A 27,778-nucleotide genomic window follows, 5' to 3' on the forward strand; every position below is an offset into this window, starting at 1 on the left:
CCAGACTTTCCTAGCAACAATTAAGAGATGCATTTAAGAGGCGGGAAGCGATGAAAAGGGAAGCAAAAACCCTAAACAGGCCCATTCACAGGGGGTGAATAGAAGAGTCTTTGCATACCTGATTTGTCAGGAATTATTCATCCAAGAAAATTTGGACCTGAACCATAATTTTTCTTTTATATCCTCTGATATATGAATCAGTGTCACTTTACATCTGAGCACAGAATGTTTTTGACCTATATAATATCCTAGATAGTGGCAATGCAGCTTGAAAATCGCGGCAGAAATGAGAAAAGATGGCTAAGTCAGTAAGATGGCATTAGCACATATAGATGCAACTTATCACTGGAAAACATCCCAACAGAAGCCCAAAGAAAAATGTTTTGTAAATAATAGGATTAGGAAGCAGGTTGGTACTTTGTGGAGCTGGCTATACAATCAAACTGATAACAACTAGATTAATAAGGCAATTCAATCCAAACACAGTGTAGCACTAGAAAGCTTTTCAAAATCAATGCTATCTGTGCTATTTTAATCGAGGTTGGTCTTTGCCTTTTGAAGCAAAGAGATTTGAAGCTCCAGCTCAGGAAGGTATAATAAAATGGACTGGGTTCTTTTTAACTTGTTTTTTTTTTTAACATGTGCTTCTTAATTAGTACCCTCCATTTCTAAATGCTTTCCTCTTCTCAGGTGGGGGAAGCGAAGGCATACAGGGGTACTGGCTTGCCTGTGTCAGTAAGGAAGTATGGCAGACCCTGGAAAATACTGTGCTTGGCTCAGTTCTGGGTGTTTTGAGCAGCTGGTTTGTCTGGCTGGGACCCACCAGTGGGCTGAGCTGAGCAGGATGGCTGGACAGGGCCACACACCCCACGACATCCTACAGCACACGCTGCCTTCCACTGTGCAAAGGGAGATTGTAGGGAAAACGCCCTGAAGTTGTAGTGTGGCACACAAAGCACCAAAAGACTGACAGTTTTGAGCATTTTAAGATTCACTAAACCAGCTCAGATCTTCAGTCAAGTATCATGTCTCAGCTTTGAGCGGTCTCCCTGTGTTGGAGAGACAAACCAGGGCTGGCACAGGGAGCAGTCTTTGCCAGCATCTCAGGTGTCCACGAGAGCATCGTGTCTGCTGCTGGCCAGCAGAGCCGTGATCCCAGTGCCATGGGAGGATGGTGAGATAGCCCTGCTCTCCTCCACCAGTGAGCTGCACCCTCTGTATTCATTAATGACAGCAGAACACTTTGTGCCTCTGTGTTGCATTGCAATATTTTTGCTTTTCACAGTGTGCGAGGGGGAAAGGGTAACCCCTGACACTGTCCTTGAGGGGTTCTCAGCTGTCAGCCAGTCCCCTTCCCCACCAGGCTGCACACAGGCAGCTGGGAGAGGTGCTCTCGACTTGTCTTCCTCATGTCCAGCATCTCCAGCCCCAACACCTGCCTCAGTTCAGAAGGAGACACACGGACCTGTCGCTGGGGGCATGTAAAGCCAGACTGGATAAATACCTTCTGATGCTCTGAATCCTTCCTGCTGCAGCCACAAAACATGGATGAGGTGGGAACTAACACCTAGGGAATAGTCTTCTCTACTTCCTAATTTCCCTTTTTTCCTTTCACAGAGATTGTGAACCAGCACATATTCAGGGAAAAATAACATTTCTTTCTCTAGTCTTTGTCTGTCCTACAGCAAGTGTGAAGGAGTGTGAATCCCATTTGGAAGGCTCCTTCAGAGGAGATGTCTCTGAGCGGGTGCGTGGTTTGCACACTAATCCAGTCTGCTCCCACACCCCGCCGTGAACCCCATTAATGTGGAGGCTTGTTAAATGCCAGTAGGCTCCAGGAATGAGCCAGTCCTGCTGTTCCCTTGATGCACCAAAAAATGAAACAGCTCGCAGGCTTTCAGGTCTGTCAAAGGGAAGAGGAGAGTGCCGGAGCAGGAATCGCTCTGACTTGGCCGTGGATGGTCTCTGGCAGGAGAGAGGGAAGGGAAAGCCATCGTGGCATTTCCAAGGGTTTGATGTTATGTGGTGCAGAGGCCTGTGCTCAGCCTAATGAGGGGATTTATGTCGCATCCCGCGAGTCTGAAAATCCTTTTTAATGGCACCAAACACGCTCACACACGCTCTTTCTTTTTTGTCTAATGCATTTGGGATTTTTTTTCAGAACTGGTAGAAATACATTCTCCTGAGATACATTTTCATTAAGGTATATATTTCTGGGTAGCAATATTTCTGCTGGAAGAGAATTTGGTTCTCTTTATGAGTGTGCTCATTGGGATATCTTTGCAATGGGAACAATAAAACAGAGCAATGAGTACATAGCAGTTAAAATGTGCCTGACTGGGAGCCCAGCTCCCTTGACATCACAAGGTGGGTGGCTTGTTCTTTGTGCCCCCTTTGAAAACAGCAAGCTAAAGCAAGAAGGGGCTCTGCAGCCAACTAGATGCAGACTGATACTTGTATGTATTTATTTTTAAGTGACAATTCACAGCTCGTGTGAATGGTGTTTCTGAAGGGGTTTGGTCCAACCTGTTCTTCAACATAGCATCACAGAGGTGCTGAAAACTTTGGCTGTTCATTCCCACAGCTCTTGCTCAGACTGGTCTGGCATCTGTCCTTGTGTGGTAGTGTCAGGCCATGGGAGTGACACTGCTGTCACTTCAGGTCTCAGCTCCAACATGTGAATGGCTGTGGTGAGTTGGCCTTGTAGCTTCAGCCAAGTTACACCAAAGGTAGGGATAAGTGGGCTTGAAGGTTCTCACAGGGTTGGAGTGGGCTGGCATGGAGCTCTGGGTCTGGCCTGGGTCCCTGGGAGCGGGGAGAAGGTACACTAGGAGGTCTCCACAAGTCACCAGGAGGCTAGTTATTCAATCTGGATAAAATAGAGATATTGGATGTTCTCAACTAAAAGCCCAGGTGAAGACAGTGTTGAGAATCCTGTCCAGATCATTCAGTTCAGTCCCTACCTGCAAAGGACAGGGAAAGTCCCTTGGCAGCCTGGAGATGGAGGAGAGCTTCTCTGTGCACTGCTAGCACCTGACTCGTAAAGAGAAGTAGAGCTGTATTTAATGCAGCTGTGGCAGCGAGACCAGATGTCTGTGATGGTGTAAGATCACACAGGTATTATTAATTGGGGTGGCTCGGGGCGTTCTTTGCCAGAATGATGACACGGTCACAGCAGGGCGGTGGTGACAGTGGATGAAAAGCCCTTCAGAGGCATCAGGACATCTCCCTTCTGGATGGGGTGGGACACAAGTGGCATGGCAGCGGCAGTGCCTCTGCTCAGAGCCCTTCAGAGCAGGATCTCTTGACTGTTGAACAATGCTTGGCAAAAAGGAGCTGGATTTATAAATAATGCATTTCCTTTGTCTTGCAGGAGTTCTGGAGGCAGAGGTACAATCAGATCAGCTGTGAACAGCTTACATAGCAAATCTAATAGGTTTGTAAATTAGATTTTGTGTTCATTTGTTTTTGCTGTAAGGCAGCTATTAATCTGCTTCTCCTCTTTGCTGGATAGTGCTGTTCTTATTTGGCAAATGTATCTGTTTCTTTTCACTTCTGCTTTGCATTTTCTTAATCATTTCTCCCCTTCCTTCTTCCAGCTCAGTGCAATAATCGTTTGCAAATAACCAAGGATCTGGAAGTTGCGGTGATTGAGAGAATGAGAGTTACTTATTGTGAAAATAAGTCAGTGATAGAGTTGCTATTTTCCATAGTTTTAAGTGCTATTAGAGGAGAGATCAGTGTGTTTAGGATCAGAACTCCATTCAGTTTTATTGCAGTGCATCCCTCCATGGCAGAGTCATTCCCTGGCATCCCAGCGCCATTCAGTGTCCCTCTGTGTTCTTTTTACAATGATTCCCTGTCAGCCCAGCATTGCCAAGTGGCACGTTTGAACAGCTTAGTGACACCATGCAAGAAAGAGTGATATCATTCTGTGATGATGTCACCACCCGTGATCAAAACACAGAAAATGGACAAAACCAAAAAAATCATAGTTATTCCCAGGATTGCTTTACCCTACTTCCACTATGATTTTTGACACCTTCTAGGTAAGCTTTCCAAGACATGAGTGATGCAGCAAAATGCAAGAAGCAAACAAATCCAACAGACTGGCAGCCTCTGGAGAGGTACTGTACACACACACACACCAGGACCCTGGCAGCCAGCATTTATAAACACATTTCCTTGCCTTTTTGAAACATTATACAGTGTGAGCCACTGTGTGTCCTGGGGAGCTCTTTCCGTGGGCTGGAGATACAATCCCAGGAGCTGGATGCTTGTCCATGAGCCTGGGCCACCCCCTCTGCCCCATCTCTCACTCTGCTCCCTCCTTGGGGTTTACATGCTTTATACAAATGCATTTATTTACAAAGCATTTCCCAGCTAGAAAAAGCCCTTTGCAGTAGAGAGGGAGATCCCCTTTAGCTGATAGCAAGTGCTTTGGCTGTGTATTTTTCAGAGTGCTCTGAAGTGTGAAGGCTTTTTCAGGGCTGCAGAGACACACACAGCTTCTTGATGAGATGCTTGGCTTTTTTTTTGGAGGGCAGCTGGCTGGAACCAAATATTTGGAGGCTCCTTCAACTCATGCAGTTTGATTTAAATGGCACAGAGGTGCTGGGGCTGATTTGCTTCTTAGAGCAGGGATTAAACTCTGGGGTCTCCCAGTGATCATCTCTGGCTGCTGCTCCTTTCTTGGTCTGGAACAGGTGATAGGGATGCCAGCCTGCCCCTCTTTAGTACAGGATGCTCACAGCCCAGTCTCACAAGCAGCACCCAGCAGCTCAGCTGAATTAATTTGGGTGAAGAGAGGGTTGCTCCTCTCTGACGAGGATTTTTATCTTCTCCAGGAGCTGACCTGGCTCCTCTTTGGGATGTCCGTATGTGACCACAAGGCAACAGCACAGCAGCCTTGGCTAGGAAGTTTCTTGGTGAATTTTGGGGGCATTGGGGTGTGTTGTCTGCAAGTGCCCATCCGTCAGCCTGTCAGTGTGTGGGTTTTTGTGCATGCCTTCCTGCAGCTCAGTGTGTAATAGTGTGTTTTCTGTGGAGCTGTGCCTGGCTGTCAGTCTGTGTTCGTGGAAGCAAGCGGGTGTTTAAGGACCTCTGTCTGCCTCCTTGAGAGTAGCAGAATACGAACAGGCTTTCAGTTCTTGTTTAGCTAATAACTACAATTTTGCTTTTCTGGTGAAGTTTGAATTCCAGCAGCCAGAGCTGAAGATGGTGATTAGAAGTGCCATTGGGATGCTAACGGATTCTGTCTCCCTCTCCCCGACTTTCTTTTCTCTAGAGCTGAAGTAGTAATAAATGACTCCTCGTCTCCAGCTGTTGTTGACAGAAGTAATGAAAGCATTAAGCACAACATTAAACCAGCCTCATCCAAATGGAGACACAACCAGACACTCTCTTTGAAGATCAGGTACTGGTAATTACCTATAGGACAAGAGACAGATTTGGTCCTCTCCGGTGCAAGCTGGCAAATTGCCTCCGTGTATCATCTAAAGAAGTCAAGGAAGAAATAAAAAGACTTATCTCCTGCTGAGCTAGGCTTCATATCTGTAAGCAATCGCTTGGAAATGAATTCCCAGCTGAACCAGCTGGCCTGGCAACGACGAAACAAGGAGCACTTGAGCCCCTGTTCCTCAGGGCAAGTGGAATTTATGTGTGCAGGTGATGGGTCACAGAGGGAAGGAGACCTTCTTCCCCGGGTAAACTTAGGGACCCTCAGTAATGATGGGCTGACTACGGGACCCTGCCCCGGGCAGGAATGAGTGGAGAGAGAGCAGGCAGCGAGATGGAGATATCCTTTTGTAAGCTGAGTGTAAGGAGAGCATTGGTCAGAGGGACAGGCCAGAGAGTGAGAGCAGCCAGGAGGCAAGAGCTCATCTTATGTCTCTCACCCAAGTTCTCTGTACCTCACCTGATAAGGCTGTTTTCTTCCCTTTCCCTCAGGAAACAGATCTTGAAGTTCCTGGATGCAGAGAAGGACATTTCAGTGCTGAAGGGGACGCTGAAGCCGGGGGACATCATCCACTACGTGTTTGACAGGGACAGCACCATGAACGTCTCACAGAACCTGTACGAGCTGCTGCCCCGCACCTCTCCCCTCAAGGGCAAGCAGTTCCCCACCTGTGCCATCGTGGGCAACTCGGGGGTGCTGCTCAGCAGCGGCTGCGGCCCCGAGATCGACGCTCACAGCTTCGTCATAAGGTATGAGGGGACTCCTCCCTGCAGCACAGAGCAGCCACGGGGGCCTCAAGGCCTTTGGAGCAGTGCAAGGGGCTGCGGTCCTGGTCACCTGGGGGAGCACGGCCTCACAGCCCCATAGAGTTCACTGATGCGAGTGTCCTGCTGCAAACCCTTCCACTCATCTATCTCCAAGTGCTCCCCATGTGTTCTTGCAAGTGCACCTCATCTCTTCTCATGGTGCACCATTAACCCCCCACAACCTCCTCTTCTCTCAGGTTTGCCCTCTTGCAAACAAACCCTAACCCCAACCCCATCCTGGGCTCTCACAAACCTGATTCTTCCCCAAATCACTTCCACCCTTGAGTACAGGATGCACCACACGATGCCCTGTGTCCCCTCTGTCCCCACCACTGCTGTCCCTGCGGCTGCACTGCCCCAAGGACCTGCAGCAGCACATCCTGAGCCCTGCTGGGACACACCAAATTCACTACTGGAGGTGTCTGAAGTGGAGAGGAGGAGCTCCTGCCCTCCCAGCCCGCTGCCCCTGTTAGCTGAGAGGCTGTGGAATCCACGAATGATTTATGTATGTGTAGACATTTGTTTTCTGGTGAGTCTATTATGAGGACAGGCCAATCCATCAGCAGCTCACAGAGGCGGTGCTGGTGTGACGTGGGAATGAGGATATGTCACCTCTGCACCCTGCTCACACCCTGCTGCTCCAGCTGCCTGGCTGCTGGCAGCTCCAGCCTGTCCACAGGGGACAGAGCGTTTTCCTCAAGTGGAACACAAGTGAGCAGAGGGATAAACTGCTTATTGTGGTCTGGCAAAGTTTAGTGAGGGGCATTCGTGTCAGGCAGCAAAATTGGAGGAGAAAAGCTTTTCTGGATGTGAGGATGGGGATTTTGAGTGACTTCTCCGCAGCCATGTGCTAGTGCAGGTCTGGCACAGACACACTTCCCACCTTAGGTTGTCTAAGCCACTCCTGGAACCTGCATTTCCTGAGGAAGATTTGCTCCATCCAGGCAGCCTTTTCAGCAGGGTTGGCAGTGACCAGTGGTTGGGTCTGTGTCCAGGATACAGGTCCAATGTTTATTTTCAGTGAATTTACTCCTGCAATGAGTCCATCAAAGGGCCCCCATGCCAGCAGCTGGATTTTCTCCCCACCATTCCCTTAATTTCCCCGTCTGTAAAGTAGAGAAAACAGTAATAATGGCTGATTATCAAGGCAGATGGTTAGGATGCAATTCCTGCTCGTTAAATACTGTAACTTCACTGTCAAACACCACAGCAGAGCACTCAGTGTGCAAACACATGGGTACCCTCTGGTTTTTTGGATGCTGGGGGAGCATCTCTCTGCATCCCCCCGTCAGCTGGCTCCCGGTGCCATTTGCCCTGTGCCATGTGTGTGGCACAGACACAGATTACCCTCCTCAAGGAGCTGTAGGAAACCACTCTCTAACAAGGGTGATTGGCTGGCAGTTTGTCCCACAGGCCCTCAGCCCTCATGCTGGTGTGACACAGGAGCTCATGGCCCATGGCCCATGTCCACATGTACACCCTGAGAGGAGGCACCACTGAACACCACAGAAAGAGGTGTTTTTTGAGGGTCACAGCCTCCAGGCAGCCAGGCCCTGTGGTGACCATGTCCTAGCATCCCCCTCCTGCTGGTGTCATTATCACCACCGGTGCCACCAGGTCTGCTGTTTGCAGAGACTCGCCAGGAGGAGAAAAGGCATTTGGGAGAATGTTACTCCAGCAGGGCTGGAATCAAGAGGCAAGCACGTTCCTTGAGTGGAAAAGGCTGTTCTGTCTCAAATCTGCCATGGGAGCAAAGACTGGAGGTTTGTTGCTGATGTTATTTTTGAGCGGCACCAGAAGAGCTGCTGCTTGCTACAAACCACTGACGAGGCACCACAGTTATGGCTGACATTAGCCTTGTCCCAGAGGGGCACATGTGCACGTGCCATCATGCCGAGGGATGGAGGCCTGAGATGGAGACAGCTCATCATCACCGATTTATTGCTGAGAATCATTCTCCCTCCTCTTCCTCCCAAAAGCGAGGGCAGATGGGCACATTGTCACCAGCCCTGGCTTTTGGCATCACACCCCCCTCGTGCCTGTCACTGCCCTCTCTCAGTCCACTGAACAGGGCTGTTGGGTGTTTCCCCTTGCAGGTGCAACCTGGCCCCTGTCCAGGAGTACTCTCAGGACGTGGGCATGAAGACAGACCTGGTGACCATGAACCCCTCGGTGATCCAACGCGCCTTCGAGGACCTGGTGAACGAGACCTGGAGGGAGAAGCTGCTGCAGCGCCTGCACAGCCTCAACGGCAGCATCCTCTGGATCCCAGCCTTCATGGCCAAGGGGGGCAAGGAGCGAGTGGAGTGGGTGAATGAGCTCATCCTGAAGCACCACATCAACGTCAGGACTGCCTACCCCTCGCTGCGCCTGCTGCACGCTGTCCGAGGGTGAGAGCCTCTCTGGTGTGCTCTGAGCCAGGGTTTCCTGAGCTGGAGAGAGATCCATGGGTTTGTGCTGGAGGAAAACAGTGCAAGTTGTTTCTGCAGACCCTGAGGAGTGGTGCATGGTCTCTAGATAAGAACTGGAGACCACCTTGTGAACAGGGACTCCGCACTGTGCTCTTTGAGTGTGAAGGCTTTTAGCAATATCCAAGCCTCAGTCTTCCAGCTTTCCTGGGGTGTCACTGTAACTCCCCAGCCTGTGGTTAGGGCTTCCCCTAGAGAAACATGTGTGCACTGAGCTAGCAATGAGATTGGTCACCTTGTGCTTGAGTGGCACATACAAGTCTCACGCAGGTCCTCAAGGCAGGGAGCTCATGTACCAGCCTGGGTGGGAGGGGAGTGATGTGCTCTGGTCCTGCTGATCAGATTAACAGGACCAGGTGGTGGTGGTTTGCTGTGAGGGAATGAAGGGATCTTTCTGCTCTCTGCTTGCATCTTCAGGTGTACAGGAGACACAGGTATGGTGGGGATGGGGAGGGTATAAAGAAGAGAGAGCCCCAGGGTGAGACTTCCATGTAAATAACTTAGGAATGGGGTAGGCTCCTGCTTCAGTGCTTTATTTCTCTAGGAAGATTGTGATTCCTTAGGCATTTAGAGAGTTCAGGCAGACTGTGACTTTTGCTGGAGATGACTTATGACAGTAGTTGTCCTCTGATCCTGACTAGACCCTGTTAGTCTCACAGGATGGGAATTTCCATGTGTAGCTGGTGCTCCCACTTCTAAGCCCCAGCATGAATGTTCCTTGATTTCTTTGAGCACTGCTCCCCTACACCTCTGAGCCTGAGCTCTGCGGGTCAGTGAGTCCCTGCTGAGTGTTGCCTGTCCCACCTCAGGTTGTGTGTCAGTGCTGGGGGTGGGTAGGAGAGAGGTTTTGGGGTCATTTCCACAAGGAGCAAGCCCAAGGAGGCTCCAGGGCAGCCTGGGAGGTCTGGGAGGAGTGGAGTGGTGCCTCACAGGCAACAGTAATGAGCAAGTACCACATCTGCCCCAAGTGCCTGTGTTAGAAGCTTCTCTGGGCCAGAGAGGCATCTCATAGAAAACACTGGCTTTGAGGTAAAGAAAGAGAAGGAAATAATACCACAACTCACAGAAAGGGAAGACAGGAAGAAAAAAAAATCCCACAACCCAAATTCGGAGCTATTTCTAGCTGTAATTGACTTACTTTCATCTGTCAAAATAGAATTAAGCTCCTGTAATAAGCCCTCTAAATCAACAGGCTGCTAATCCTGTGCTGGCAACCATTCCCAGTACCAGAAAGTTCCCATAGGAAGCTTTGCAGAGGAGTTGGCAAGGGTTGGGCATCACTTTCCCACAGGAGAGGAGGATGCCTCCACAAGCCCAGCTGCTGAGCTTATCTTCCAACTCACAGCATCGTCCTGGCCTTTCTGTGTCACAGCCCTGCGGTCCAGCTGGACTGGCTGGCACGCTGCTTGTCCCTGTGCAGCTCCAGCAGGGCAGTGTTGGAGCCACCACTTGTGGCTGGCAGTTCCTGCCTGGCTGGAGGAGATGCAGGGATTTGGGGAGAAGCCCAGGGGTTCAGTGCTGTCTCGTGCATGGAGCAGTGCACCCGCTCTCCGCCATGGCTTGGAGCAGTGCCTTCTTTTTGCATGTGTTTTAGTGTAACCATGGACTTTACTGGGGTCCTGTGCAAGGAATGTGGGTTTGGGCTTCTCAAAACCCCCTGGGGCTCAGGGGGGATGCAACCAGTCAGGCCAAGCAAGTGAAGTGAGCTGGTGGTGTTGGGGATGAATATGGCACCAGCACGTGGCTGGACAGGGGCTGATGCTGATGGCAAACTCCAAGGTCCTGGCTGGAAATACAGCCAAGACCTGTCCCTTGGGCTGGTCACCATGCTGGGGGCACTGGAGAAGGTGGCTCCTGGCAGCACTAATTCAATTATAACCACAGAGGCCAGTGCTAATCCTCGTCAGGAATTGCCCTCTAAGCCAAGGGAGCTGTTGCCTGACCTGCCCTTCTGCTCTCACACTTATCAGCAGGAAAACAAGGATGCCTACTAATTAGCAATTAATCTAATGAAACCTGCAGCCCCCTCAGAAAGCCAGAATTGATGGGAGCACTTCAACACTGACCCAGTGTGTTGTGGCCTGGCCCAGGAGCTCGAAGAGGGATCACCTGGGGCTGGGGGGCAAAGGGCTGTGCAGTTCTGGGGGAAGGCTGGAGTCAGTGTTAACCCTTTCCTTGGTGCAGCCTCCTCAGGTTTGGACTGGGGTGGATTTGAGAGTGATTCAGGCAGAATTGAATGAACTGGGCACAGCTGAGGGACGTGGCTGATGCTCCTGGTGCTGTATAGGAAGTCTCTCAGGTACCAGTAGGGTTGTCTTGACCATCTGCTCAGGGTAATTGACAATATGTGGTTTGGGGTGAAGGAGTCCTTCCTCAGGTCAGACTGACCAGAAGCACTAGGAGTTTGCTTATTCATCTTCTGTGACGCTGTCCAATTCCTGTAATCATCCCATATTTTTGCTTTATGAGGGATATGGTCTCCAACAACATCCTCTGTCTCCAGCTCTCTCTGTGCCAGTGCAGAGCACTACACTTTTGTTTGACAGATCTGAGATTTGTGAAACAAATACATTTTGTGGCATGTGGTGTGCAGCAGAGAGTCAATAATCCACAAAGCCCCACAGCACATCCCTCTGTGCTGCAGTGGGCTGCTGTTGCAGAGATGTCCCATCTTCTCCCTTTTTGGATAAAACTACCTTTTATCATCTACCCTGAGTTGATTTGGAAGTCACAAAGGAATGAGAAATGAGGGAGGTCTTTCAGCTAAGGCACCCCTTTATATTTTTTTTTCCCAAGGAATAGCACTTTCTACAAAGGCTGACATCTCAGCCAATTTCAATTTGGCCACAGAAGTGTTTCCTTTTCTTTCTCCACTACCAGCAAAACACATTTGTGAGCCCTTGACTCCTCCTTGAACCCCAGTATTTATTGTCCTGCTCTGCTTTCCCTCAAACCAAAACGCATTTCAGTGGCAATTGAGCCACTTTTTTTTTTGTTTTCCCTATAATTTTCAGTGGGCATTTGTATAGGGTGCACTGCTGAGATAAGTAAAAAGCATTTGGTTTTGTTGTCCTTAACGGCATCATTTGAGACATCACCTTTCTAGCTGTGAGAGTGCTTTAAATGTTTGCTGATACCTTTTTGTGTTGTTGATTCTGGGTAATCAGTGCAATAGGACAGAGACTCTTCTCACACGGTTCAACTCACACCAGGAGGGGAGAGAGCCTTCAGCATTCCAATGGAGGAGCTCAGAAGGAAGCACAGTCACCCCTGGGGATGAAGAGGGGAGTTGTTTGGTGGCAGGAGCCAGCTCCTGGGGACAGTGTTGTGTGTTTCAGGGTGTGTGTGCAATTCCATAAAATGTCTCCTGAGCGATTCATCTGGTAAGCCCCGTGCTCCTCATCTGTCTGGGGAGCAAGCAAGCCCCTTATTAGTTGCCTGTTAGTGTGTCCAAAAAACCTTGTAATCCCTACTGCCAAGCAGCTTTCGTTAGAGAAATAACATGAAGTGCAGGAAGAGAGGGAAAATAATTGTGTCTGGAGGTTTGTCTGTCACTCCTTGCAGCGAATTCATGGGCACGTTTCACTTTGTCTAATCTGGTCTAGCATTTCTCACTGTGTCCATCACAAGGATCTCTTGGCAGTAACCAATTCCAATCCCATAAGATTTTGTTAAGGGCTTCTTGAGAGGAAAACAAAATTAAAAATCAATAAACCTCGCAGCTCCTTGGCTTGGTCTCCCATTACTTTTAAGATCCAAACAGCTGTGACAGTTGGCGAGCACTTGTCAGGACAGTGATGGCCTTGCCCAGGGCCCAGGGTGCCACATGCACTCAGTAGTGCAGCCTGACAGGCCACAAGGTGCATTCATCTTTGCCTTGGATGTCTGCCTGGGCCCTCACACCCAAACAGGTTCGCTGAGTTTTCAGGGCACGATGCCTTTCCCATCCATCAGCCGTGGTGGAAACCTTCACCTGGTCCCTCCTTGCCTTGTGACCCCATTATGCCACATCCATTCCATTATGCCACATCCGTTCCAGCATCCTCTGCCTCACTTGCAGCCACACAGGATGTGTGCAGATGATTGTCCTGACGTGTTGCTTTGACTGAACCCTTTTGCATCCGTCCGCAGCCTCTCCTTTTCTCTACACGTCAAACCTAAGCTCCTGCTTTTCCTTTCTGCAGCCCTCCCAGCTCAGCTTTTCTCGCCCTCTGTCTCAAGATCAGTTCTGCTGTGTCCAGCAGTGTCTGGCCAGCACCACCTACTTGTGGGTTTTCTAATCCAGCTACTTCATGCTTCCTCCCTTACGGTGTTTCATGTGTACAGGGGCTCCTCTGAAATACCTGCTCTGGGGTCCTGGGCCTCAAAGCCCTTCCCCTGTGGCCCCACAGATGGTTTAAGGACAGTGGTCCCATGCTCAGCTGAGGGAAGATGTCCAAAGGGTGTAGGGGAAGAAAACAGCCATTCACAAGTGTGTGATTGGGCTGGGATATAGGGGGAACACCCCTTTTAGCTATGTGTGGGTTAGATCTGTGCATATCCCATAAAGAAATCCTTGAGTGAGCTATTATTCTCACCCCTTCTGCACTTAAGACACGTTGAACCCAAGCTGTGGTGTGTCTGCCCTGGGGCCCCAAGAGAGTTAATTTGTTCCTGTTAATCAGGAAGATTTAGTCTTTTTCAAAAGAAGTGAAGGGGCATAGAAAGGAAAGGTGAAAGAAATAAGGTTATTCTCAATTATTTTCCTTTAGTGTTTGTTTGGAAATGCTTTAACTTGAGGGTGTTGAGTACCATGTGTGTTTGAAAGGGCATCGCAGAGCTCAGGACCTGGCAGAGAAGAGAGTTTTTTATCTGTGGCTCAGAGTTGATTTGCTTGTGCCAAGTCACCAAAACCAGAGCCAGTCCCACATGGATCCAGTCTGGACAAGGAGGCTGGGTTTGGTGTTTGGGCTTTGCCCAGCCTGCGGATAAAGCCTGACTGACACCAGATCCAGTTTTTGGAGTCACTGTTAGCATCTGGATGGGGACATGCCCATTCCTGCTTGTCCAGCACATCTCTCATCACTGTACATGGCTCTTGGCTGTTCTGGTGGAGGTGACAGAGGAGGAGGCTCAATACCTGGACAGAAGAGGGCTGGAAGAAGCTGAATGGGGGGATAGCAGTTGCTCTCTGGGCTCCTGATCCCCCCAGCACTGGGATATGTTCTGTCCCCTGCCAGCACCAGCGGGTCCTGTCCCCATCTGCACCCACATCAGCCGGGGCACTCTCTCTGGTTATCTGTGCCTGGTTTTTCCTGGGTATTACTGGGAGCAGGATGTGTGTGGCAGACTGATAATACACTGCTGCCAGTCAAGGACTAGCAGCTCCACAACAGCTTGTGTTTATATCACACTTTTATGAATTATCTCTTTTAAAAGAGTCTGAAATTGCATTATTTCGGCTATTCTGATTTGTACCACTAAATAATGCAGCTGATACTGCTGAAATTTGATTTCTTCATTGACCTAAGTCTTCATTTCATCAGGGCAATGGATTTTCTGTTAATTTTATCCTGTGGATTAACCCTAACGTGGAGGGTACAAGTTATTTTAGGTTTTTTCAGGCATGTCAGGAGGTGATTGGTAAGCAAGAGCAGGGCCCTGCCCTCTCTAGCAGTCCTTGAATTCAGGGAGGAGTTTTGCACCCAGCATTTCAGCCCAAATCCAGGCCAGGCTCTTCTCCCCAAATTCAGTGATGCTGGAGGGGGATGAGCTCTGTCAGTGTGGTGGGGCATGTACTCCAGCTGTGCAGTGGGGAGGCTGCCACCTTCCCTGGCTCGGGTGGCAGCTGTGGCTTCCTAGGGGCAGAGTGTTGCCTTCTGAAGGATTCCCACTGGGCTTTAAGGTCCCAATACAGCAGTTTCTTTCCCTGTGGCTGCAGAGCAGGCCCCTCACAAGAGGCATACACTGATGCTCAGGCACCTGGCAGCAGTTCTGCTTAGGAGACTTCTAATCATCTCCAGTTGATGGTTAGGAGATGAGGAACAACCAGAACCACCTCCCAGCTGTAGGATGAGACACTCTGAGCTGCTCTTCTTAAGTCTCAATTCAAGAAAGTGTTAGGGCTTGTGTCTAGGCTGCCTCCTTACAAAAGATGGCCTTGAAGATCTGATGGCATTTTCCATCTGTCACTATCATGGTCTGAAACCAGAGCTGTCTCAGGCAATTTTTCCCCGACAGCATCATGGTTCCTGTTCTGAGCCACATCCTGCTCAGGCTCCTGCTTATCTTGGGAGCTGCATCCACACCTGAGGGTTTATTTACAGACACAGCACCAGCTTCTGAAGGAGGTCCTTGCTGGGAGAGCAGCTCTGAGAACAGAGGTATTGGGTTTCAGGACTGCTCTTTGCTCTTCTCTTTTAATTGCTGCCTCTTCCCATAAAATGTTGCGGTTAATAGTTATGGTGATTGGTGTAGCCAATGTGAAAAATAATTACTGCCTGCTTCGAGATTATCTTTCCTCCTAATTAAAATCCTGGACCTCACATATTAAAGGTGCGCTGTTGACACAGCATCCCATGTGCGCCCAGACAACCTCATTTGGATTTACAGAATTAATTAGGTTTTATTTCCATCCCCAGCTGTTCTCTCCTGCACCAGAGTTGTGGTTGCTATCTCAGCTGGACAGTGGTGGGAGAGATAAGAGGAAGATCTTGCATAGCTCCAACACTCCCATCATAAACCAGTCATTAAAAAGTATTTCCCAGACCTCACCAGAGGATTTCCCACCTTCACCGTCCAGGAAACAAATTGCAGGAGCTGTGTTGTGGATTGGGCATTATGTGTTATGATATGTTATGTTATGTTATGTTATATGTTATGTCATGTCATCCATGTGGGTGGGTTGGGACAGCCTGGAGTCCATCACCCCTTCTCAAACCTGTGGTGAGAATTTATAATGCTGCATGAGCGAGGTTTTTGCAATACCCTGCCTGCAACAAAGGAAAATACAGATGAAAGAGCCAGGTTTTAATTTTCATTATTAAAAAAATGAATTGTCAGTGTTCCCTACCCCTATATTGCCAAGTGAGTGCTCACTAGCTGCATGTGCTGTGGTGGACATACTGGGTTGGTTGTGGTAGGGCTGTTTTTGGGTAGTGGCTTGTGCACATTTTTTGGTCTTGGTAAGGTTTTTTGTATGTGCTGGGTTGCAGAGTACAGCATGTGTCTGTAGGGTGCTTCAGTGTCTGACCCAGGTCGTTTTTCTCATTGTTAACATGCATGAAACTGGTGGTCACTCTGTGTGGAAGAGTCACTTCATCTTGCTGTCAGGGTCCTTGGACATTCATAGAGCATTTACAGCCTCAACAAAATACAAAAGTTAATATTTTGGGAGGGCAAAAGGTCACCAGTATTTTTCTGTGTGCTCCAGCTGGTGAATTGATAAAAGGAGAGTTTTAAGGCTAAAGCAGCTGCAGGACAAACCCAGACAGTTGTCCTCCCCCAAAGCCAGCTGGTTAATACGGTTTGACAGTTCTTCCCAGGTGGCTTCCCTGCTGCATGAGGATACCCTAATTCACAGTGTTAAATGGTTGTGGTAATCTCCCATTTCCCTCTGCACACAGGGGGTCTAATGTGCTTACCCATAAACTCATCAAGGAGGCTGCTTTATGGCTACCTGTGGGAGCAGGCTGCCGTGGCACTGCAGTGAGCTCTGCTGGCTCCCCCAGTTTCTTGTTCCTTTTTCATGCTGGATGCCAGCATGAGCCAGGCAAAGACGTCCTTCCCAAAACATCATATTCATCCTTTGCTAAAGCCCGATGTGCTTGAAAACCCCTGTCTGGCACCCCAAAAAACTGTCCCTGTGCTCTTCCTGCACATGCCAGGGCAGCCACTCTGATTCCAGAATTTGATTCACCAGAAAAGTCAATTTTTTCTCTTATCTGGCTGAGAACAAGCAAGCACGTTTTGTGCTGGGTTGCTAAATTTTAATGGCTTTCGTGAAAAACTAATTTGCAGGATTAAGGCTCAGCTCTCCCAAGGGTTCCTGCCATCTGAGCACCAGACCCTCAGGAGCCCAGCAGAAAGTGCGAATGAGGAGCAGGACACTTCCTGGGGCTCCACTGCGACAGCAGGACCTGGCTCAGGATCCCAAATGTCTGGTGAGAGCACAGAAATGCCACGTGCTCTGCTCTGCTTCCTTCTGCCTTTTATCCAAGGTGCTGCCAGTCACTCACCTGAGCTCAGGCCCTTGGAAATACCTCTTAAAAGTAATCCAAGGGCTCAGACAGGCTGTGGCACAGCAGGATGTGCTTGCTGCCTGCACCAACCCTGCCTGCTCTGGGGCAGTGCTGGCATCAGAGACTCTGGGGGAGGAGGGAGTGTGCCTCATGGGGACATCTTCTACCTCCCCAAACCTTTTGCTTTCTGATTTTGCTCCTCTGACAGTGTTTTCCTGCTGAGTGAACCAGATAAGTTGCCTTTGCAATAAATACGGGGCGCTGGAAACATCTTACAGGATGCTGAGGCTGCAGTAACTTTTATCAGCAGCCCAAAATACCACGGCTGATACTGTTTCTGCTCTTGCATCACTACATCCTTCCCCTGTTTGTTTTGCTGTCCCTCATAAAAACTAATGTGCTTCCCAGCAGCGAGCACAGCTGACCTCCATATCTCACATTATATATTGCAGTGTGCCGTATTGTGTGTCTGATGGACTCATGCTGCCGGGTGTGGTGATGTATCTTGGTCCAGGATCACAGCAGCAGTTGCTGGGTGTAATGGGAACTCAGCAGTGCATTTTAACTCTCTCAGCCTGGTGACCCTTTGTTCCAAGGTGGATGCTTTTCCACCCCTGTCGTGTTTGCTATCAGAGTAAAAATCTTCATCAATGAAAGTCATCAGCATGTGTTTGACTGTGCCTGCTTCGAGGGGTTGTTGGAGTCTACTTGACATGTGGGTGCTTTGGTCTGTAGTATTGATCTCTGGGGCTGATTCGAAGATAATTGTAGACTGAAGTACCGAAGGCCACTGTTGCAAGCAATTTGTTTTTCATAAAGGATTGTCGAGGCATGAGATGCTTCAGTGCCATGGCAACAAGTGTGATGTAACCAGCAGACAGAGAGCAGGAGGATGCAGTCCCTAGAGAGGCTTTCTTGGCGTGGAGAACTCTGCTAGTCAGAAACCTCTCACTTTGAATCACCAATACATCTCAGTCAGAGGCCAGAGAGAGAAAACGTGCGGGACACGAGCTCAGTGTGCAGGGTGAATTACAGGCTCCACTGTCCTTTTGCAGGTACTGGCTGACCAACAAGGTGCACATCAAGCGACCCACCACTGGCCTCCTCATGTACACCCTGGCCACCCGCTTCTGCAACCAGATCTATCTCTACGGCTTCTGGCCCTTTCCCCTGGACCAGAACCAGAACCCGGTCAAGTACCACTACTACGACAGCCTGAAGTACGGCTACACCTCGCAGGCCAGCCCGCACACCATGCCCTTGGAGTTCAAAGCCTTAAAGACGCTGCACCAGCAAGGAGCCTTGAAGCTGACTGTGGGGGAGTGCGATGGGGCCACGTAGGGTGGTCCCTGGCCACGTTCCTGCACAGCCACGGGAGGAAGGGGAGGGGGCGGAAAGGACGAGTGGTGCCTGGTGGGGTTGGTCGTCTTTGTTAACGCGCAGGACAGCGACACAAATATATCTACGTGGTACCTATATATATTGACCTGAGTATTATAACTGTTCGGTGTTCACCAAGGGAGGGGCAGGAGGGATGCAGGAGCATCTGGCAAGACTGGCCTGGGCAAGACCCCTCGCCATGGGGCTTGCTGGACTCGAAGGGTGTTTGCCTTACATCTGAAAGGTGTGAAGGTGGCCTTGGTTTTTGAGGGTATGTTAGGTGATGGGTAAACGTGAGCCGTTTGTCGTGACTGGTCCGAGGTTGGTAGTTAGTTTGTTTGGCCAAGGGCGCCGGCAGCGAGGCGCGTCCTTGGCCCCGTGCTCGTGGCGGGGAGGGGAAGGGGCAGGGAGTGGGGTGGGCAGGGAAGGTTTGTTGGCGGCTCTCACAGCCCAGGGACTGCCCTGCAGGGACCAGTGCTTAGATCCATCCGAACACGGGGCACCGGGCTGGGCACGGCCTTCGGAGCGGTGAGGGAGAGGCCTCCGGGGCTGCAGCTGGGTCTCCAGGAGGTGGCAGAGAGCAGAGCTAAGCTGGTCCCAGTGACACTCACACACACGAGGGCCTCCAGAGAACGAGAGCGTCAGCGTTGAGCCGATGAGGATGCTGAACGTGTATTTCTCTTCCTTTTCTGAGGAGCAATGTGGGAAGGAGCAGAGATGCTGGAATGTGGCAGGAAGGAGCTTTGCTGCCACAAACCAGCACCATTAGTGTTGAGTGTCTCACTGTGCCACAAAGACACTCAACATCTGTCAGGGCTCGTGGAAACCATAAGTACATCCAGGTCTAATTCCTCTAATTCCCAACTGCTACCTGCTAAGCAGCCTGCCTTCCCTCCCCCTCCAAAAACTGCCGAGATATGGGTGATAGGTTTAGACCCAGCCAAGCAGAAAGACCACAGGACTTCAAGGGACTTTTTCAATCCTAAATAATTTATTTTCAGTTTCTCCCCAAAGAAGCAGCACACAGCGCTGAATTCCTGGAGTCCCGCTCTGTCAGTCCTTTCAAGCCCTAATTATCTCTCACTCTCAACAGTTAAATAGGATGTCAGATGGATCTTGATTGGATGCTTGCCTAGAAATGAACATCATAGAAATAATCTTTTCCTTTTTTCTTTTCTCCCAGACAGAAACCAAAATATAAAGAATTTGTCATAACTACATTTGCTTTTCTCTGATTTTCGGGGGTTTTGAAGGAAGCAACTAGATGGATCTGATGATTCTGTTTCATTTTCTGCCTCTGTAGCCTATTCTGTTTGTCTCCTAATTAGCACTCAGTGCAAGAATGCAGGTGAGTCCAGGGTTCAGCGAGGGCTCTTTGGGTTTAATTTGTGGGAGAGTAAATAACATTGCACAGGCAGACCTCAGGCATGCACTTTACTGCTGCCATGGCTGGGTGTCATCACCTTTGGGCCTCCTCCTGCTGCTGTGTTTTTTGAGTTACAAAGTGTGCAGTTTGGGGCTGAAATACTTGACATTGTCTCTTTAAAAGCTGAGTGCTTCAAGTGGTAAAAGAAGAGCTCACTTTCATGTTTTGGGCTGTAGAAGCTACTGTACCCATAGGAGCCTCCAGCCTGCTAATTAGTGTCAGATGAAGATGGCTAAGATTAAGGTATAAGCAACATTATAGTGGATAAATGTGGGCTAATCTGCCACTGAGGGGATGTTTCCTTCCAGCACCAGAAAATTATTTCTTTCATGTTTTTTTTTTTTAAACCTGGTGCTGCTTTTTTATTTTTTTGCGTCTTATTTTTACTTGGCTTTAGTTTCACAATAAAGCTAAACCTGGCTGTGAACCTCAGCTTAAGCTGAGATAGAAAGAGACAGAGAGTAAAACTGCCGGATGGAAGTAATCTGCAATCCCAAGGAGTTTCCCGTGATTCAGGAGTGGTTCTTAAAGCCAGATAATTCCCAGGTTTGTCCCCAGCACGGGGGAGGGACAGAGCAGGGATGGAGCTGCAGGGACTGCTAAAGCCAACTGTTGTATCAAGGGGCCTGGGCCGTGGTACTGATTGCTGTTAGCAAACCTTCTTTTTAAATAAAAATAGAGGAAATGAAATAAATGTGCAGGAGTTTTATTTTTATTCTGTATTTTCATTGAATAGAAGGGCAAGAGGGGAGGCAAGACCATGAAGTGCCATGGGATTAAATGGGGAAACCCTGGGACACCCCCTTTGCTGGTGAAGGAGAGGGGAAGGCTGGGCTTGTTTGCCCACGTGGGGTGGATGTCAGTGCTGTACCAGGGAGACATCCAAAGCCATCAGGATGTCCTCGCTGTGCCTACAGAGATTATTGAGCTGAAGCTACAGCAGCACAACAGGGGTGTGCTGGGGGCTGAAAAGGGGATGGGAGAAGGGTTTTTTTTTCTGGTGCCCTTGAAGCAGCTGCTGCATCAAAGCACAGGCCAGTTATAAGCGAATTATTCAGGGGGATGAAATTGCTGGTGATGTTTCTATTCCCAGAATGGGTCCTGTTCCACCCCTGTTGTAAAAATGCATTAAACCATGAGCAAGACCCTGCAGCTATTGAAATCCCTGGCTGAGCTCCCATTTCACCTTGCTGCCATGCAGGCTGGTCTCTGCTGTGTTTATATGCACAAAAACAACTAGAAATTTCCCATTGCTTTAGTGTTTTGTGAGAAGCCCTCTGGTCTGGTTCTCTGAGCAGGTCCTCAGGTTGGAAACATAATTTATCATTTCGGTTTCTAGCAAATAGCTGAGACCTGGCTCCACCAAGCCCCAGCGAGCCATAAAGCCCTTGTGCTGTTCATGAGCAGCAGGAGCAGAGATTCAGATTCGCCTCCTGCAGCAGTGCTTGGGGTGGGTGGATGATATTTGGGCTATTTTGGGGCAGCCGCCAGCCCTGGAGCAGCACAGCAGCTGCCAGATGCTGTGGGGACCCAGCGGCTGCACCAAGCTGCTGCTTGATGGATTTCTTCATGCCCAATTAAGGCTCTTCTGTCATCAAGAGTGAAACAAAAGAGAGTATTGATTCTACTTAGGCAGAGATGCAGGTGCATGTTGCACCATGGATGTGGTTAACTGCCCTAAATGGCAGCAGCAGCTCCCCTTGCTCTTCCCTCCTCATCCCACCACTCCCTCCAGCAGTGAGGCCAGTCCAAACTGGTGGTGCTGGTGGCTCTGGGATGGGGAGCTCCCTCCCACGGGTTAGGCACATTTGTGCCAAAAGGCCTCTGGATGGTAAGAAGTGACCTAAACTTGAGTCTGCAGCTTGCTAAGCCCAGAGTTTGGGGCTGTTTCCCCAGTGTGGCTTTTTGGGGCAATGCTCTAAAAGGCGCTCCTGGCCAAACACAGTGCTCTCCTCACCGTGTGCCCCTGGGGCATTTTCCATGTACAACAGCTTGGGGATAAGGGTTGTGTGTTGCCTACTCCCCACGTCAGGGTGAGAAGCTCAGCTGTGTGAATGGCTTTTCCTTTTCACCATGGTTTGCTGGGTTACATCCCAGCCTCGGAGTCTGCCACAGCTCTGGTATGTATACATATATACACAGGGTGACATGGCTCTTGCTCTGCTGGGGGACATCATGCCCATATCTGTCCCTGGCACTGAGCACATCTCCTCTGGTCAAACTGCGGAGTCTGCAGGCTCCACTGCCAACATCCTTTATAATTAATACCTGTGCTGCCTTGTTTAAAGCTGACTGGGGTGGTTTGAGTTGCAGCAGCTCCTCTGAACTGCAGCACAGGATCCCCCTGGCTGCTTCCCACACTCCCCAGCCCCTCACCCAGGCAGGGCTGCCTGAGGAACCACTTCCCTCCCAGCCCCACAGGCGAGGAATGGAGGAGGGACAGTCCCCTTCCCCCAAACTCTCCATCAGCCAGGGCTTGCTGCAGGTCGATAACCAACCCTCTGCTTCAGTCACAGCCCAGATAATTAGCGAGCAAAGTGCAAATAGTCACTGTGATTCAAATTACCTTTTAATTTCTTTTCAAGCTGCCTGAGGGGTTTCTTTAGTCCTACGAAAAACAGATTTTCTTTTTTTTTTTTTTTTTTTTTTTTGAGACACCAGTCTTGCAAACCAGAAAGACACAATATTTTGTATTCAAGGTGTAATGAAAGTTGTTTGCACTTTTACATTGCTTTTTGGATACTTCATGGGAATAACACTGAGTACTTCAGTCAGTCTCAAATGATACAAATTATTTCAGTTGATCCCAAAACAAATTAATTTTTAATTTTGTGCAAAATAGTCTCAAAAAGGTTGCACCATCTACAAATCATGACATAGATATTGGGTTTTTTATCCACCACTCCTTTTCAAAATTTAAACAATCCAATTTCATGCTAGAGAGGCTTGAAACTATGGAGATTAAAGCTTAAAGCTTTGAGAGACCCACAGGGGACGGCAGGGAAGTTGTTTGGTTTCCTCCAGAGTGCCCCTCAATGTCAGGATGTAAAACCAGGCACATAACCATGGTCGCCAATGCAATGATTTGTCAAACCATACATTTTTCAATTCTTTTGGTTGCTTTAAGTTTTAAATTTTAGTTTACGAATGGTTTATTAGCACGTATTTTCTCTAAGTGTTATCTCTTAGAGATATCACTATCTCATTTATCTCTAAGTGTTACTCTATCACCCTCAGCATCAGACAGCAGAATTTCATTTTGGGGTCACCTTTTTGGCCACATTAAACACTTTATAGCTGTCATTGTCGTTGCCGTCATCTCCTTCTCCTTCTTCTCCTTCTTCCCCTTCTTCTTCACTACTACTTAATCTTATTTTACTCTGTGAAAACAATTGGACACCTACAAGCTGGCAAATCTGCTCTGCAACTCCCCTAGTGCTCATGTCCAAGTTCTACATTGGGTGATCTCACTGTGGATACCACCAGCAGCAGGGAATGGACTCCATGCCTTATTTGTGCCCCCCCAGATGGTTGCACATCACCCATGTAGGCAAGGAAATTACTGAGAAAGGCCTTGGACAGAGGCCTGAATGATAACCAAAAAAATCATCATCCACCCAAGAGGATGGACTTCTTTCCCAGTATTAGCAACATCAAGGCATTCAACAATAAGCTCCTTTTCCAGCTGGGATAACTCCTGTCTGATGAACTCCTGTTCATCAAACCCAGCCCGATGCACGAGCAAAGCCATCACAGACCTGTTCCCTTCACAGCCCAGCTGGAAGCAAATTCATTTGGCTGCTTAACATCCTCTCCAAGCAAATCTACCAGTGCCCCTATGAGAACCAGGATCAGCACTCACTGACCCTTCCCACTGTGGTGACTGTGCAGGAGCTGAGAACAAACATGAAGTAACAACATGGATGGAAATATCTCCTGCTTGGTTAATGAAGGAATCTTCAGCCATCTCCAGGCCCCTAAAGAAGGCACAGGCAGGAGGAGGACAGACCCCGGGGATGGTCAGAGAGATGCCATCCTAAAGGAGATAACAAACTCCTTGAAGACTGCACAGTGCGCTGAATTTACTGCTCACATGCTGAAAACAGAAATGAGCTGCATATGCTGTATTGTATCCATGAGAAAAGCACAGAGTTTGAGCATGGGTTAGGAAAAAACACTGTCCTTGAAGGCCAGAAAGCAGCCAGGACCGTTGTCCCCTCTCAAAGTGCCCGGCCAGAACAAACCCACGGCACTGCTGGAGGAACGCTGCCAGCAACACAAGTTAAGTCCCCCTGTGCTGAGATGGAGGCAGGCCATCTGACACTAATCCTGTGCCTCCAGCAAACAAAGCCTCCCAGGCATTGTGAAATACCCTCAGCGATTTGCTGGCTTGGTTGCCTGGAGAAGCTGCTCCAGCGAGGGCTGATGGAGCACTCGGTGTTCTCGAATGACCCAGGCAGCAAAGGTTAAAGCACATTAGAGCAGCGTAATGAGGTTTTTAACCACTGCTCCGGAAAGCCTGATGTGCCGCTTTCTAGAAAATGTTGTAATTTAGGCTTCAGCAGGAACCACAGAGCAAGGAAAATATTATGTTTGGACCATCAGTCTTGCAGTGTCTTGCTGCACTGCTTCCAGATGAACTTGCTTAACTCGGCTTGTGTCTGGAAAGGACTTTGGATTGGAGATTGCTAGGAAGAGGAGAAGAGGCATGCTCTATTCCTGGACTGCATATTAGTGTTCCATATGGGTGCAGAGCCAAAGCATATGGACGTCCATCTGTTAGGCAGGCCTGGCCTGGCCCCATGGATGGTTTATAATGCGCGTAGATTCATCCAGATTTGGGATTCCTCCAAAGGAAGACGAGAGCCAATGACTCAAATATTGTGCAAAGCCATTGAAACTAATGGCACTAAACAACAATCATTTGTCTCCTGTTTGATTTTACTTGCTGTAAAATAATGAATTAGTTACGGGGATGGGTGAGTATTGTGCTGTGTATGGAAGCTTTGAAGGAGACACGGTTAAAAGAAAACAAAACAAGAATCATCCTAGTGGTTCTGTATCAGCTTCCTCCAATGTATTATTCCCCAGAAAGTAAGCTGTGTCCTTCAACTTCAATAACATGGCATTTATGCTCCATCTGTGATCAGATTTAAAGAGGTTTGCAGGCATAATTCAGGCAACTTTCAATGACAAATTCAAGGAAGCTCGGGAAAGATCTCTTGAAGCTCTTCCATGACTAAAACAACTCTAGGGAAAATGAACTTTGCTCCTACAAGCTCTTTATTAACCACAAGCTCCAGACTTGGATGTTTTCTTTTCTTTTAAGACAAATAATTAGCCCCAAAAGACTCCAAGTCTTAGCATGCTGTGCTGTTTTTTGCACTGAGAAGCCAGCGTGTGGTGGGACTTGTCCTGACCTCACTGAAATCAAGAGGCACTTACAGCCCAGCAGCACCACGATTTCATCTGCTTCTTCAGGTCACATTTCTGCTTTGAAAGATGAACCCCAGAGGCTGAATTTCAGGGACCATGCTGGAAACATTTCTGCTGAATTTTCCTGCAGAACTGTGTGGGACACATGATTAAAGCCATGGGATGACCGCCAAGGAGATGGGCTATTGTGACAGCCCCTGGGAGAGCTCATAGCAGAAAAAAAACCCTCTCTCCACTAAATTAATTAATTGCCATGCATGTTAGCTCTGGGGTTTGGGGAAATTACCGTGGCCTGATTTCCTTCAGCACTTTTATTCCTGGCTGGAGACCAGGGGAGTTGTTGAGGTTGCTGACTTAAGACACCATAACAAATGGCTAGAAATGACTGGGCAGGCGTTGTGATTTGTAACCTGTGCGTCTCACCTGCCTCGAGCATGGGTTTCACGGCACCTTTTCTCAGGATTTTATGGAAGGGGCAATTTACAAGCATGCCAGCCTCCTCCTGGGATTCTCAGGAGAGACCAGGAGGGCACAAATTTCTTGGACAAAAAACATCTGAGAAGCAAGGCAGCTCTGAACATTCTGTGGTTTATTTTTGGAAGAAGCAATTTCGGTAGTTGTATGTGTTAAATGAAAGGCAATTAGGGTGGAGAGAAGGTGTTGCATGTGTGTTGGAATAGGAGCCAGTTCCGAGCCAAATGGTCTGTTAAAAATGTAGACCCCTGAGTGTGCCACAGGCCAAAGGGGGCTGGGAGGTGCTGAAGGGGTGTGCGGGTATTTATGGGTGTTTAATGTGAAACAGGGCATGGAAGCACTTGCATCTGTGATGTGCCTTTTGTGGTCTTCCCAAGGTTTTAATTAAAAACACAATAAAGGCACGACTAGAGGAAACCAGGATGTTTTAACAATCATCTGTTATAAATTGTTTTGTAGGGGGGGAAAGAAAATCAAAGAACGATTGTTCGTGTAAAGGAGTTCGGGACACTGAGTTCACATGGAGAAATAAACCCTCTGGGAAAGGTTTTCCTGTCAGGAAGCACATGCTGCACAGACAATAAAGTGCAGGGGGGCTTCCAGGCTGCTGTGGGCATCTGCCAAGTGGCTGTTTCCCCATCAGGTACATCTGTCTGCCAGAAACACGGTACATGCCAGAGGATTGGGAGCAGGATCACACGCCAGGAGGTGGGATGAGGAGGATGTTGGATTTGGGCTGGGATGATCTTTGGATGGCTCAGAGGAGTTTCAGTTGTAATTTCTGAGACGACAGAGCATGATGCATTTTGTGCTTAGTGACAGGCACACTAAAATCATTTTGTGCAGCACCTGTTGCCTCTGACAGAGGTGACAGCAGGAAAACATGGAACAGGATGGAGGGGAGTTAATGAGGCCCAGAGAGGCAGCTGCAGGGCACTCAGACATCATCTCTGGCTGTTTTCAAGGGATTATGAGGGTTTGGAGTTGTTCCTGGCCTTGGAAAGGATCAGAGGTTTGCTGCCTACTACTGGGGTACCCAATCCATCTGGAGATGAATGCATCTGGACATGTCTGTGAGCTGGTCCCCTTCCTCGTGTCTCTGTGTTCACATTCTCAGTGGAGAAGGGAGCCCTGGGCCAGCCACCACAACACTCCTGGGCTTCTTCTCCATCTCTCCACGACCTTGATGCCTTTAGACTGTTTTCTCCATGTGTGCTACTTAGTTTTTTGCAAGAAGAGAACTGCCTATGCCCCCAGCTGGTCCTCACTGCTCCCACAGAAGCATTCTGGATGGGTTTTCTCTCTGCCTTCCAGAAAAATTCAAGGAAAGTCCACAACAGCCGTGGCTCCCAGCAGCCCCCAAGGACCACAGTTCCCTGAGCTTGTAGTTTAAATGGAGATTAGCTTCTAAAATTTAGCAAGGATCTCTGTGAAAACAGAGTCCCAAGGATAAAACAACAACCAAAAAAGGGAAGCCCATTGAATACTCATCCAATTAAGGCTTCCAACTGATCCTCATTAAACATCCGTTCCTGACATTTGACAGCACGGTTTAGATTAGAGCAGTGAAAAATCCCCTTGAAAAGGCAGATTGACATTTTGCAGAGGAGTGTTTTCATAGTAATACTAATGGCTTCAAACCCCCAGCTTACAACCTAGCACGGGAAAAAAACCCAAACCCAAAACAAGGCATATTGGCTTGGCAAGGGGGTAAGGAACAGCGAGGCTGGCTGGCAGGGAAACTCCTGGTGACCAAACTCCTGGCTGTAGTGAATGCAGGCAACCCCTGGCCTTGGCTCTCCATGTGTAGGGTCCTCAAAAGACAGCATTTAATAAGATACAGAAGCTGGGTTTTTTTGGCTGAGCTGAATATGAAATCACCATGGCAACCTTTCTTCCAAGGTGATCTGAGTCAGGTAGCAGCAGCAGGGATGAGTTAAAGGTCATCCCTGCAGAGGAAGATGGGCACTGATAAAGCACTTTAACAAGTCCCAGGGGAGGTGGCATTTAAAAGCCACTCAAAGGGCTCAGCCAGAGCCATGAAGGGAGAGAAATCCAAGAATGGCAGTGATTTGGAAAGCTCCTGGCTGAGAAGGCAGCAGCACCAGCAG

At 48.9% G+C, this 27,778-nt stretch overlaps 1 protein-coding gene across 3 annotated transcripts in view; it reads left to right on the forward strand.

Moving 5' to 3' along the window:
- Nucleotides 1-20,447, forward strand: part of ST8SIA2 (ST8 alpha-N-acetyl-neuraminide alpha-2,8-sialyltransferase 2) — a 31,636-nt gene extending 11,189 nt beyond the window's left edge. For 2 of the 3 annotated variants that reach the window (XM_039557892.1, XM_010391017.4), the window contains exons 2-6: nucleotides 3,374-3,436; nucleotides 5,288-5,416; nucleotides 5,950-6,207; nucleotides 8,361-8,654; nucleotides 18,007-20,447. In XM_039557892.1, the coding sequence (XP_039413826.1) occupies nucleotides 3,374-3,436; nucleotides 5,288-5,416; nucleotides 5,950-6,207; nucleotides 8,361-8,654; nucleotides 18,007-18,292 (1,030 nt within the window). In that variant the 3' untranslated portion in view covers nucleotides 18,293-20,447. Of the gene's footprint in view, nucleotides 1-3,373; nucleotides 3,437-5,287; nucleotides 5,417-5,949; nucleotides 6,208-8,360; nucleotides 8,655-16,730; nucleotides 16,874-18,006 lie in introns of all 3 variants that reach the window. The other variant, XM_039557893.1, reaches the window with a different exon arrangement.
- The last annotated feature ends 7,331 nt before the right edge of the window (nucleotides 20,448-27,778 follow it).

This window comes from Corvus cornix, chromosome 10, assembly GCF_000738735.6.
Source record: "Corvus cornix cornix isolate S_Up_H32 chromosome 10, ASM73873v5, whole genome shotgun sequence".
Taxonomy (NCBI): domain Eukaryota; kingdom Metazoa; phylum Chordata; class Aves; order Passeriformes; family Corvidae; genus Corvus; species Corvus cornix.